The 14885-nt window shown below is 37.6% G+C and overlaps 1 protein-coding gene across 1 annotated transcript in view; it reads right to left on the bottom strand.

Moving 5' to 3' along the window:
* Window positions 1-8857: 8857 nt before the first annotated feature.
* AQR (aquarius intron-binding spliceosomal factor) overlaps window positions 8858-14885 on the bottom strand; it is a 61856-nt gene continuing 55828 nt past the window's right edge. The window contains exons 32-35 of the mRNA XM_052782510.1: window positions 14693-14778; window positions 13714-13888; window positions 12534-12647; window positions 8858-9385 (exon numbers count right to left, since the gene is read on the bottom strand). Of these exons, the coding sequence (XP_052638470.1) occupies window positions 9137-9385; window positions 12534-12647; window positions 13714-13888; window positions 14693-14778 (624 nt within the window). The 3' untranslated portion in view covers window positions 8858-9136. The remainder of the gene's footprint in view (window positions 9386-12533; window positions 12648-13713; window positions 13889-14692; window positions 14779-14885) is intronic.

Here is a 14885-nt window from a genome sequence, read left to right as displayed (position 1 = left end):
TCTTTTTTCACATTACGTCTTTCAGAGGCATACCATAACCAGTCCAAAATGCAAGCAAGGCTTATGCCTTTCCCCTCAACTGGGGAGGCCATATCCAGATTGCAAAAAGCTGCAGCAAAAAGCAGCAAAACTCATCCAGCAAACAGTTACCAAGTAGGGGAAAAAAGGTGCCACTGCCAGCAAACTGAGGCAGTGAGCCCATATCAGAAGGTAGAGGGTAAGGGAAGATTCCCACTAAGGCTTTTCTGGTTGACTTGAGGAAGAGAGCTTTGCTCTGCAGGCACGAGCGTGAGAAGAGTCACGAAAACCGTCGCTTCCCTCCCCTCGTGAAGGAGAAAGGTAGCCTGAGGTGGAGACAGGTGCCAACTGGGAAAATATTTGATCAAAGCAGATGTGCTTCTAATTCGTTTAAAAGATCTTGCTAGAAGAAACATGGAACTGTTACATTCACAGATTAAAGCTAAAACACTGAGGTATATATTTAGCTCACTGCTACATGTTACACGGCATCTCCTCATAATACGCTCATGGCATATTATGCTTATCACACCCCTGATCTAATGGTCCCACCAGTTTCTGCCAATTGTCTTCCAGGTCCCAGTTACCCAGTCATGCAATCCCTTATACAAAAGTTTGGATAGCAATTTTTAGGACAGCTTTGTATTTGTATGTATGTAAACTTAGCATCTTTAGCTAAGGTCTAGGAGGATTAAGTTAAAAATTATTGACCCAACTCTCATTAGCTTGGGTGGAACATGCTCTCCTCTAGTAGTCTCCTTTGCTGGCAGAATTCAGAAACCTAGGACAGGGATTGCCTTCTCCACACCTCCTCCTCCTCCATGGTACAGGAGCATTAGCAATAACTTACATCGGCTCTTTATTCCACTGTATTCATCTTGGAACACTGCAAGATACAATTGCTAAATATAAAAAAAGAAATCCAAATAGAGTAACTTTAAATTTGCAGGGCAAACCATTTTTGGGGAAATGAGATGCCAAAACACCACTTAAAAGGGCATTACATTGTTTAAGTTGAAAGGCTTTTCATATATTCCCATACGTAGAAAGCATAGGGGTGTATTCATTCATAGTTCTGTATATTGAATATCAAAAATATTTAAAGTCCTGGTTTAAACTAATAGTTACAGAATAGGCTTTACCTTGTATTAAGTAAAATATCAAGTTTCATACTGACAAAATTAAGCATAGCACATTTGTGATTATAGTAAGACATTCTCTTAAGAATCAACTTTCTCTATATAAATTTACCACTACACAAGGTATGCACGTATATTTCCACTGGTATTTGTGTTTTAATAACTAAAATTTAAAACACTAAATCCACTGGGTTTGCTCAGTTTTTCTTTCTGATTTATAATGACTGTTTCAGCTTAGAGTTACAGGAAGGTACTGTGCATGGGACAAGCGCTAAGATGAGTCAGGAGCAGCAGCTGTCCTCAGTGCCTCATCTCATTACGCAGCTCAGACTGACAGAACGCCAGTGGGTGAACGTCGCGGGAGCAGGGAGCAATCTAGGACAACTGCCCCATCACTGAAGTATCTGTGTATGCAGGAACAAGATTAGTTCATGGCACATTAGAGATCAAATGAGATAAAGAACGGAGCCTGTGAAAATAATGAGCTACTCGGGAGCATTTCTTAGCGCTGAGTAAAACTAGCAGGTGCCTGAAACATGGTCAGATCCAAACAAGGAAAGCAATAGTATGTTACTACATCCTGTACCAGGATAGGAAAGCAGGGCATTGAGGACGATTTTAATAGCTTGGAATTCATGAACATTACAGTGAATCATTCACTTCTGTGTCTAGGTCAGTCGGTTTTCAAAACTGGAACTCAAGTGGTACTGCAGGAAGGCTTCAACATCCAAACATGTTTGATCAGAGCTGGTCAGAGTTTCAAGTTTTCATTTTGTGTGAAAGTCCAAATTTTAAATTTTCCTTTCAGTGCCAATTGAAAAAAAAAAAAAGATAATTTTTAAACACTCTGAAATATTTTGAGGTTTTTGGTGTGGGTCTTTGTGGGGTTTTTTGTTTGTTTTGTTTGGTTGGTTTTTTAATTGGGAATACTGTATCTTTTACTTTCTATTTTATCACTTGACTTTCTAATAACATATAATTCATGTAAAAGAAAAGTGCATTACTAAAGCCAAGTGCTTGAACAGTAGTTGTTTGTTTTTAAATACAATACCAACAAAGTGCAACATTTAACTAACGTTTCTGAGAAAAGCATTGCTTTGGGAAAATTTTCATCAACCCTACAATTGCATTATTTCCTAAAACAATAACCCACAAAATTTTCCTAATTCCCTGACATGTTTTCTGTTCTGAAAATCCCTAGTTTATCACTTAAGTTTTATGTAAATCACATTCATTACAACAGTTTAGATACAATGTTATGATAAATACAGAATTGACCAGGATGCCATACCTTCTGGCCTTCTACTCCACATGATTTTTCACTGCTACACACTGACAGAGATGAGAAAATCCAGACCAATACATGGTAAGGTATCAGTAAAAGCCAGTCTGCAAAATAAGAACTCAACATTTTCTAGAAAGTGAATACGTAAGGTTCTCCTCTAGGATCTGTATGAAACCACAAAACTGCTAACAGAGACTTTAGTTTCAGTAAAGATTTCTATCAAAAAATAGTACTTTTCAGTATATCTCTCTCATAAGCAAACCCATTGTCGTGGTTGAACCCCAGCCAGCAACTAAACACCACGCAACCGCTCACTCACTCCCCCCCACCCAGTGGGATGGGGGAGAAAATCGGGAAAAGAAGCAAAACCCGTGGGTTGAGATAAGAATGGTTTAATAGAACAGAAAAGAAGAAACTAATAATGATAATGATAACACTAATAAAATGGCAACAGCAATAATGAAAGGTTTGGAATGTACAAATGATGCGCAGTGCAATTGCTCACCACCCACCGACCGACACCCAGCCAGTCCCCGAGCGGCGAATCCCCGCCCCCACTTCCCCGTTCCTATACTAGATGGGACGTCACATGGTATGGAATACCCTGTTGGCCAGTTTGGGTCAGGTGCCCTGGCTGTGTCCTGTGCCAACTTCTTGTGCCCCTCCAGCTTTCTCGATGGCTGGGCATGAGAAGCTGAAAAAATCCTTGACTTTAGTCTAAACACTACTGAGCAACAACTGAAAACATCAGTGTTATCAACATTCTTCACATACTGAACTCAAAACATAGCACCGTACCAGCTACTAGGAAGACAGTTAACTCTATCCCAGCTGAAACCAGGACACCCATCATCTCTTCTTAACTGTATCTTACCTCAACTTTAGCCATTATTAGGTTTTAATTTAGAGCCATACAGAGGCAGTGTTTGGGTACACGTGAGTTATGTTCAAACTTAGGTCAAATCTACATACCATGCAATACAGCAGTTATTTATTTAACTCTGCTTATGTTTCCAGAGGTGGTCAGTGACACCAAGACAACTCTTCTGCAGCTGGGCTTTTCTTCTTCCCAGTTAGTCTTGTTTCAGCGTTCTTGCATGTGTCCTCAGCACAAGAGGATTACTGGTGAGGTGCCTTCTCCCCTCTGACTCAGCATGCAAAACACGTGGCATGTCTCATTCTAGAAAACATGGTATTGCCCAATAGGGCATGACTGCTGCTGCTGAAAATCACTCTGAAAAAACAGAGCAAGTCTATGCCACTGCAGATGAAGGTCAGAAACAGAATCTTAGTGCCTCTATAACTGAGCTTCTCCCTACCCGCTTCTGCTGCCCCTGAACTACTTCCTTTACAGTAGTTAAGATACGTTATGTCCCTAATGACTGTCCCATCTAAAAATAAGTGCTCTTAACACACAAGAGATGTCAGGCTAGCACAGCAGGATGCTGAAGCGTCTCGAGATGCGTAGCAGGGCTTCTCTTACACTGGGTTGCAGCAATTTAGAAATTCACACTTGATAAATGCAATAAGGGCGGCTTCTTTTTATCTCGTGCAAATGGTGCCAGGACTGATATATTCCTGACCCTTATTTGGCTCTCCAGCTTATTCTTTTATGCTGTTCTCTGGAATCATGAGATTCTAATGTTTCACTAGGCAAACATGCACTGTAGTTGTATATGCTTTTTCACTGACATGTATAGATGGACTATGTAATTGACAGCAGCTGGCTCAACTTTTTTGGGGGTCTACATTTTCTTCAGAGATACTCATACAGAAACATACTCTGCTCTGATAGTGTTTCTCAAGCAGAGAGATAACACTGAACTCTGGAAACTTACCTATAGCTGAAATAACTCTTCTTCAGCTTTTATTTTTATCTTGTTTTCCACATATAACAGTACAGCAACAGGCTTCTCTGCATTACACTTAAGTAATGCTATTACTTGATTCAAAGATCCTTGTCCTTGCTCTTTTTTTCAAGGTGAGTGAAAACTGTAACAGAAGCTAAATGAAATCTACTATTTTTCTTAATAGCAATATATTACATTATCCCCAATATGGGCTAGATTAAGCTGATTAAAGCTCTGCCAGAACACGGCCCAGAGAGATAATCTGTCCTTGTTACCTATCACAGGAGTGGGAAAAGATCACTTTCTCATTACAGTAGTAGTATTTAGTCTCCTGAAATATTATTTTTTACAAACTGAGAGGGAGTAGTATTGCAGATATTGTTTGTTTCTCCCTCTTTTCTTGCATTCTCTTCACTGTAGTAATTTGTAGATGCCTGTGTTGGCAAGGAGGAATTTTATTTTGGAAGTTTCAGTACTGTACTTTTTCAGAAACCTCTCAAAAGTTAGGAAGATACATGGACTTACAGAGGATGCTTAGCAGAAAGTCCTTTAAGAAAGTTGTTCTTCAATTTGCAATGGAAACTGCATTCTTTTAAAACATGTTTATCAGTACTATAGCACATAAACATTACAGTTATTGGGCTTTTTTGACAGGTACCTAAGAAACCGATCCTCTGAGAAAAAGGACTGTAAGAGAACTACACTTGAGAAACCACATAGCAAAGGAAGCACTAAGGGCCATATAAACAGCCTCCAAAACTCCTCCAAAACATTAATTTTCTATTGATTGTTTCTACTGGGAGTATTACCATGTTTGGCAAAGGAGACTACACTGCCATATGTCTTAATGGCATTCGCAGCTTCTTGACTGCTGTGGGTTGTGATTCATTTGTTGGCTAGGACGTTCGCTTTTGTCTGCTTGCTCTGCAAGATTTCAAGTGTTACGTAATTCTTGTTTCAATAGAATTGTATGTCATCATATTTATCCAGTATGTGATCAACATCGCCTCTAGGTCTTCTTTTCTAAAAGAATTCTGTGATTTCAGAGAATAAGACTGGTCTCTTTTGTCCTGTCAGCAAAGCCATTCTGTCAGGAAAACTTCTACTCCTCATGAGAATACTTTTCTTCAGGGTTCGTATACTTTTACGTCCCAGGAAACTGCAGAGATCCATTCCAAGAGGGAAGAGAAGGGGCCAGATGTTTGCTCCCCTTTTGAAGGAAGTAAGAACCTACCTTATCCAACACGTAGAACAGTATTTGGTATCCACCATTAAAGCAAATGCAAGGTAAGCTAGGAAAAAGTAATGGCCTTATCTTTAGGAGTTTATGGACATATTCATTATTGTAAAGTGCTTATTGAGACCTCCAGATTGTCTCTTCTTTTCCCCTTGGCAAACCTTGTCCTGAACTTTTTAGAACTAACTTACCCACCGTCTTTGCCACATTGCCAAGCCGGTTCAAAGTCCCATACAGACTAAAGCAAAAGCAAGCCATGCTCTGCAGGTATTACTGAGGCATTTTCTTTGATGCACTTACTGCACTATTTCAGTCACAGATGGAAAGGGGCCTGTATTTATAGTACTATCTCAGCTATGTGTGGATAACAGAACCCTAAGTAAATTGCTCTTTGCCCTTGTTTTTCTGGCTATTACAGAAGTGAACAGTACATTGAATTACAGTATCATTTTTCTATCAGCACAATATTAAGAGTCCAAGGATTGAGCCATTTCTAAACTAGTCTCTATTTAAATAAATCTGGAAAGTAGCACCGAAGTTGTTTTACAGGCTTGGTGTAACAGAGGAAAATTAAGCAATTCATGGAAGTGCTGGCTAAATAAATATGAAAAACCCCCCACTAATAGTTCTTTAGTTTCACTCAAAAAGTCCTTAGTGTTTTGGGGTTGTTTATTACATGGCTTTGGAACAATAGAAGAAACTAATTTTATAGCTTTTTTTCCAGTTTATACCCTTAAAGGATCTTGTCTTCACAAAGATTTTGTTCAGTAGGTTTTCATGCAGTGCTGTAATAATTCTTTGCAATAATGCTTGAAGAGAATTTTTTAAAAGCTATTTTAACATTGATTTTGTTCACTCACAGATTCTGTCTTCTAAAAATAAATAAATTTGTGGTGTTTTTTTTTTTTAAATTTCAATACATTTAGTTTAACAACTGGATCTTGTTGATCACTAGAATAAAGATATGGACATCAGAAAAGGATGCTAAATCCCAAGTAAATATTGCCACTGGAAAAGAAACCATGTAGATCAAAATTACAGTTTTAGACTGCTTCAGTTTTCCCACCTACTCTTTCTTATAAGAAAATAGAACATAAAAACTACTTTGAGGGAAAAGACAAAGTTCATCCTTTACCAAAAATGAAAAACAGAACTGAAAAGTTTTTGGGGAAAAAAAAGCCCCAAACCCGTAACCTCATATTCTAAATCAAAGCCTCAAGAACTTTCCAACCACTGCTACAAGAAAATCATGATTTCCCAGACTTCTGAAAATGCATTCTCCTAATGCTATGATGTCCCTGAAAAAAGTAAAGTTCAACATATGGAAGATGGCAGCAAGGATAATGAACCACTTGCTCAGCTCAAGTCACCTCAACAAAACCTTCCACCTCTTTTATAGGTGGTGCTTGGTCCCTCAGAAAACTGCATGTTAAGGCTGTTCAAGCTTTTGCAATTGCTTGCAGTCCAATTGCCTCTTCCTGCACCTTAGAATCATAGAATCATTTAGGTTGGAAAAGACCTTCAAGATCATCGAGTCCAACCATCATCCATGCCCACCAAACCATGTTATGGAGTACCCCGTCTACGTGCTTTATGAATATCTCCAGGAACAACCTTCATTACAACTCCACTCACCGTTTTAGGGCAACAATGACATCTAGGACAACTCTATACTTGGCCGTTGTTCTGCAAGGACTGAGCCAGAAGCAACCACATACACCTGGGGCCTGCACACAGAACACAGCATCACACAGGCAGGTGTGGTCACAGTTCACTGCAAACTGTGCACGACTCAAAAAGGTCTTCGCAGCTCCTTTCAGCTTTGGGTACTTGCTAATAGCCATTCTGTCCTAATTACTGATAGAATCTCTGTCAGTTAAATTATTCATTTTAGAAAAAAACTCCAGAATCCTTTTTCAATTCCTAAAATACTAAAACACAAAAAATGATTGACAAATATTTATAGAAAATAGGCTGGAAAACAAAGATGACAACCCTCAGCTGAGCTAGTCACTTGTGGTCTGAAGGCCCTGTATTACTCCCTGTATTACTCGACCGTGCATGAACATATGAATGTTACTGCATGAAACTTAACACCCAAATGTTCAACACTGTAGTATTTGTTCTTCCAAGGAAGACAATTTGGTAATAAACAGTAGATTTCCTTCCAATCAAAAGAAGCAATGAAAGAACACACATTCTGCTCAAATGATTAGTTCTCTTGTTTGAGAAAACTTCCATTTCAGTGAATGAAAAACATAAGAGAACACTGTGTACCAACAGCAAGCGTTAGAATTTGTTACTCCTGAGCTCCCCTCTTAACTGATGGGGGGTGAATGATTTCGGGGGAGGAGCAGATGAGATCTCAGCATGCACACACAAGTATGCAACAGATGTGTTTCATGGAGCTTGGCTTACATTTAATTTTATCCTATTTCTTTTTTCCTTATTATACTACAAAAATATTAAGAAAAATAAAGAACTTCAATGCTATTAATATAAGTTTTTAAGTTAATTATTCTCTAGTCAATTTAAGTGAGGAAGTCCTTCTGGCGGCTTCACAACTGCAACACTTGAAAACCAAGCATTTCCCTTTGCCAGCAAAAAAAGGTGTTCCTATGGCTATTGCTTTGTTTGAAAATCCACTTGGAAATTTGTAAGTCTCATTGAACCATTGAATAATTTGCCAAGTTGGCAGGTATTCTTAATGAACCAGGGAGAAACCTTTCTCTGATCACTTTATGAAAGATGTAGACTTGGAAGTTACCGTAGAAAAACCACTTAATCATTATGTCATTAATCTCAATATTGTATGTTTTGCAAATCCTGCATTCAGGGAACTACTTTCATTTTTCCTCCTCACATGACTTTATCCTCAGCAATTATTGTGTCCTCTTAAAGCAAAAGAAATTTATTTCAGAACACTAATTTAAAAAAAAAGTGCTGTTGAAAAGCTGCATCCTTACTTCTTCGGTAAATAAGGATCAATTAGAAACACCACCAGAAGTCAACAATGAGAAATTTCTACAAGTACCTGGGTCTTATGAAATTCCAAGAACCTGCTAAGGTCCCAATTCAATAAAGCTTTTAAACATTTCAAGTCCCATAGTAATTCACATTTCTCAGACATACAATTAAATATCTTACTGAACTTGAGCCTATGCCTAAAATACCATCTCAGTGTATATAAGCACAGCTCTGCATAAGGAATTCTCCACTGCGAAATACGAAATAAACTATGAAGAGTGTCTGACCAATATTGAACGTACTTAATCAGTGAGGTTTAATAGGTAACTCAGTGACTGAATTAAAGGTCAAATATTCAAAGTGGTATAAAAAGCATCTTTACTGAACAACTTATGAAAAGGAAATTGTGTATTATTTGAGGCCATGAAACAAATTACATTACTGATACTGACAAGAACTCAGTAAAATGTTTGCCAAACATTTTGCTTGTCCACAGAGTATTCCGTGAAAAATATACCAAACAGGTCACATTACACAAGCAACCATTTAAAAAAAGTCATTGTAAAAATAGCGATTATATTTCTAACTGCTTTTTTCCCCTTCTGTTTTCCAAAACATGTGAGGACAAACATCCCGTGGATCACTTTTCAGTCTCAGTCTCAGGTTCACTGTCTCCACTATCACTGTCTCTTCCGGGGTGTTCTGGCATTGTTCGATGTTCATCCACTTCGGCCACTTTCAATTCTCCTTCCTTTATCATTTCTTCCCCTACCTTATTTTCTTCTCCTTCAGCATCTTCCTGCATGCTTTGCCCTTCACCTTCTACTTCAGTCTCTTGAGTTTGAGTAGTTTCTGGTTCTTCAATCATGGCAGGTGGGGGCAGTAAACGCTAGATGATTAAAAAAGAAAGGATTTTCAGTTATTACAACAAATACATCTATTTGGGCATCTATTCCTATTTTAGCTTGAACTGTTCACCTTATATTTAGGATTTTGCATTAGATAAGTTAACAACAAAGACTTAAAATTTAGAAGCTCTAATAATTTGTAAGCATTTAAGTCCTATATTAAAAAAAATAATAATCTTGGCTCACACAATGGTCTTATTAGACACATTTTTTTGCCTGAAAAGAGGGTGTTAAAAAGTCAGTACTTCCAATTCAAGGATATCAAACACATTTCATTATCCCAAACAGCCAGACAAGTAATAGGGTTATGGTAAATCCCTACTTGGAGCAACAAGCACATTCCTACCATAATCTCATCTATTACCATTTCAATCTCCTAGATATGTTTAGCTTGCTTTTTGAGGCCTTTAACAGGCCTGTCTTTAACAACTCATTCCAGTAATTTCCCCTTGAAACATCTTATAAAATGCTATGTGAATGTTATCTGTACTTACACACATTTCACCCACAGCTGTAAATGTAGAACAACACAAGTTCCAGTAACAGTTAAAGCAATGCTTAGATATCTTCCACATAATACTTCCGGAAAATAATTTAGTATATTCAAAGTGTTTTGCTCACAACCAAAAAAGTAGTTTGCAAAACATAAGCAGCAGTGGTAGCCATATTACAGACTTCGGAAAAAAAAATACCAAGAATACAGAGAGCTGAAGAGTATGGATGAATGTTATACAACTCCAGGCTGTACAGAAACACTCATACTTCTTGCAGCCTAACATTATTTAACCACATGATGGATGTTTCCTTGGAATATTGTGAAGCATTTTAATGAAATGAAAGCTTGATAAACCTCCCATGGACAATTGTTTAGTTTTGTTTTGCTTAAAGGCAGCTTGGCTTCACATGACAAATTAAGTGTTTAATTACAGTGAAGTCTTATATTCAATTAGATGACACTAATATTACAAATTTCTGACAAGCACAGGCAAATCTATGAAGCAATTGTACTGGTCTCTATAATCCATCTGTTCACAGAAAAAGTTTATTTCAAAACCAGAGATCCTTTAATTACAAAAATATACTCTTGATGCATGAGACAAACTCAGAGTACTTCTGTGACTTAGTTAGATGCATGTTGTGTTTCATGACTACTGCCGTTAACATTAGTGTAAAAGAAACAGAAAAATATCATGTTGTATTAAATAGGGTAAAAGTAATTTAATGCCTGCATTTTTTTTGTAGTTCACTTTTTGGCTTCTCCTGCAAAGAGAATGTGATCCATTGCCACAGCAGGAAAACAGCAGTTTTGTAACTAATTTTAGCTAGCAATGGATTAGATTAGGATGCTAAGAAGGGTAACTGGTATTAGCAGAAGGACTGGGTCCATATTTGATTAAGGTGTCCAGCAAACCCATCTTTTGGTATAATTTAGATACTACCATCTGCTTTTCAGGACATGTATACACTTCTCAGTTTTGACAGGGCAATTCATTTGCATCTGACTGTGACCAACTACAGAGTCCACGGAGTCTTCATCACATACAATCTGCACAGTTGAGATATCTCCAACTATATTAGACAAACTGGCTCCAAAACAAGTCTCGTCATGTGCTTATAGGACCGGGTTTCCTAACAAAAGTGTGAGCTTTTGCTACTTTAAAAAGAATACAGTTAGAAGAAGAAGAGATCTTAGTAGTGTCACTCTTTCTCTATCCCATTTTCTTTACAGCAGACAAGATAATTAGAGCACTTCCCCAAAATAGTGAGAAAGCATCCTGTCCACCTGGTAAAGGCTTTTTCTGGGTAGCAAAATGCTTCAAATTTGGCTGAAGCTATGCCTCCCAGAAGAAAAAAAAAAAACAAACCCCCCCCCCCACATAAATCCAAATTCACTGGCTAAGAACTACAGAGAAAAAGAAATTTTCTGTCTGAAAGTCTGACGTTCAATTAAAGGAGACATTTTGGGTTCTGATCTCTACTGATTACACTGTTCCATATTAGATCAAAAAGTCAGTGGAAGAAGGAAGGAAGAGGAGGTGATAGAGAAACATCCTTGCATTAAAGCACAGAACCTAGATCTCACAGACAAGTACCTTGGACTAATCTGTTCAAGGATACAGAGCCATGCTCACACTCTCTTCCCACAGGCAGCTAATCCAGAGTGAGTAGTGTCCTTTTACATCAATTTTTTCCACTTTTGGAAATCCTTCAGAAGAGCAAAAACTAACAAGGGAACTTCAGAGTACCATGAAAGAATGAATTATAGGTTATAAAATCATGATACACCCCAGACTTTAAGTGAAAACTGATGCAGTTGAGGGGTAGCATTTAAGACTTCTCCCTTTCTGTTTACTATCAACTACTTCTAGGCATCTAGAGGTGCAAGTATGCTGAGTAAAGGCAGCTTTCTGCTCAGTATACTATCTAAACTGCCTTAAAACCCTGCTCACATACGTAAGACAACAAGGTGTTTCTGTTGGGTTCTGAATTCTGCTTCAGGGATTAAACACTGACAAAATTAGGTATAGAAGTGAGAAAGCATCTACAACTGCTTCCAACCCCATGCTATTTTATTTTGCTTGGTGCTGAACTACTGCTGAAAAAAAATTGCTCCAGAATAAAAACGCTACAGCTGCTAACCAGCCTGGATAATGCAGTGAGCTAACATGGTTAAAATGGTTCCAAAACATGATCTGGTCTTTCTATACACTGCAGGCTTGTCATGAAAACCTGTATTACAAAACATTATTGCACCATGCAGTGATGCTATAACACCACTAGCTGGACTTACCTGAAACATAACACACAAGTTTACTTCAAGTAAATACTGGGCACGCTAATTCTTTAGTATTATTGAGGAATTTTTGGGCCCAGACAGAGCCATGTCTAACACTCGGCACCAATTACTGCTGGTTTTGGGGCCTTAAATTGGGGCTGAAATTACTAAAAGATACAGCTCTTGCTACTGCAATATTTTAAAGACCTCAGTATTCTCACTCCCAGTCATAAAACCTTCTTGAATTTTAAACATAACAGGAACAGTCTCAAACCTCAACAGCATCTCACGTCACTTACTAAAAACCAATTTTTTTTTAAATACACACCTTCCAAAAGGTAGAAGGACCTTACCTGTTGGTAGTGGCGTGTACTCTGTATCATGTGCATATACATATTGTACACAAAGTTAGCCATTTGAGGCATGTTCTTAATAACATGTATTTGGTGAGATGGTCTTTCTCCATTCTAAGGAAGGGGAAAAAAAGTAGACATTCAGCAAGCAAAGCAAAACAACCATTTTTCAAAGGTTGTTTAACTATATTAGAAAACATAAACCCAAAGAAATTAAATAATGCTTTTTAAAGAAAAAAATAGCTGAATTCTCTGGAAAGACAGGAAGTGTAGGTCTTACACTGGGGAACTGGATCAATCACGATACTGCAGCCCAATGAAGAAATTTCAAACGGAAAGGCTGGGTTCTGATGCTTATTCCATAAAGTACATTTTGGACTTGAGTCATTTAACATATTAAAGGCACAAATAGTTTACCATCAGATTAGGACTTAGCCTACTTGTCCATCACAGTCCAACTCCTTCTTGCTCACACTTGCTGACCTTGCATACTGCATTCTTTGTTGCACCGTGGACATGAAAGTTTCAACTGAAGGGCTCCCTCCCAAACTTGTCAACAACACTTAAGACAAGGTAAAGATCAGTAACTGAATTGTGGGTTCACGTAGGCACCCCTTCTCAAAGTTCCAGGAAGCAAAGCAGATACGCTCCTCCATTTCTTCATTTAGCATCCTACTCTGTGCGTCCTGTGCTCAGATGCTTAATACAAACCTTTCCCTAAAGATCCAATGCAGTATTACAAATTATGTTTTAGTACTTATGAACCTAGCTCAGCAACAAAACTATTTTGCAATTCTAGACCCATTTTTAAAAGAAATGATTAGCTTTGTGTGCCTTTTTTTTTTTTTTTGAGAAATAACATTATTTTGTTTCATAACAAGACCAAGAATATGTAACACACTAAAAACTCACCTATTTAACATAAAAGAAAAATATTGAATCACTTACACAGGCAGGAAAAAAGCCGGCACAACAGAGTTATATTGGTAACTAAGTTTTGTGGAAAAAATCAATTAAAAACAGCTAGTGTGTATCATGACAAAAGTTAACTCTAGGGACATAATTATCCAAGAGGCACTGGTTTAGCAGAGAAGACAGTCCCATTCCTTATAGCCTACTCAAAAAAGAGTGGGCACACACAGCCATTACAGATAGCAAAATTCAGAGCAGCTGTTCCTACCTGTCTTGCCGTTGGAAAACATTCTGTGGGAATGATATGGAGGTGAAGTGGTCTAGCTGTGAGTTGGCTGAAAGCTGGAGTTAGCTCAAAACAGTTCTGAAACAGCGATACCCTCGCAAAGATATAAAGCCCGAGCCTGGCTCTTGACATGGCAACAACTAATCGTCGGACATCCCTTCAGAAAACAAACAAAATCAATCATGTTCTTTTTCACTGATGACATAGTTGCAATAAAAATAACTAGACGTATACAGAATTCTTAATTAAAGGGAATATAAAATCATCTGCTAAAATACTATTTTGTCTTTAGTTTTTTTCTGCTACATACTGTTTCAATAACTACCAAATACTAGAACCATTATATAAAAGAGATTTCACTGTACCAATAATGATATAAAAAATCACCCTTTACTATTTTCCTAGACTTCACAGGTAAAGATTTACACTGACAACAAATCACAATAGCATTTCTGTATCCTGAATGAGTAAACATGACTTTGGTAACTCATCTAACTACTGCTGATGAGACAAGTCTTCCTCCGCTCCACCCCAAAACTGAAGTGCAAACATTTTAAACTACACATCATAATGCAACTTATGCAGTGATCAAACACTTCTGATAGAAAACAAATAAAAAGCTCACTTACAGGAAAAAAATCTATGACAAAATTTAAGCCTGCATTTGTTCAACAAGCATTACATTCCTATCATTCTACTAGGGTGAAACCGAGTTCAGCCTATCTGCAGTAATATAAACTAATTGTAGTGTAAGAGCCATTACTAAAGGATAAAATGGTTGTGAAGAGCGTACCAGACAGTTATAAAAGGAAGTATGTCTGAACTTCATCAATACATAGCATTAAACTTAATTTCTACTACATACTCAAATAATTAAACACTTTTGTATAATGTACTATAAACATCTTTCTGATAGAAAACATGTAGTTTAATGACACTACAAGAGTATCATCTTACGTACCTAAGGTGGCCTACAGCTTTGGTACGCACTAGTGAAAGGAGAATATAATCATTTTGTTGACCTTGAAATCTGTCCACAGTTGTTACCTAGAGAATCAAAAACCAAGAAAAAGCCTCCATAGGTTAATCTTTGCCATTTCAACTAAAACGTGATACCAAAATTTTAACATCAACTTTGGACTGAGATTGCAGTA

The sequence above is a fragment of the Harpia harpyja genome, chromosome 3, assembly GCF_026419915.1.
Source record: "Harpia harpyja isolate bHarHar1 chromosome 3, bHarHar1 primary haplotype, whole genome shotgun sequence".
Classification (NCBI taxonomy): Eukaryota; Metazoa; Chordata; class Aves; order Accipitriformes; family Accipitridae; genus Harpia; species Harpia harpyja.
This window is presented reverse-complemented; position numbering and strand designations above follow the sequence as displayed.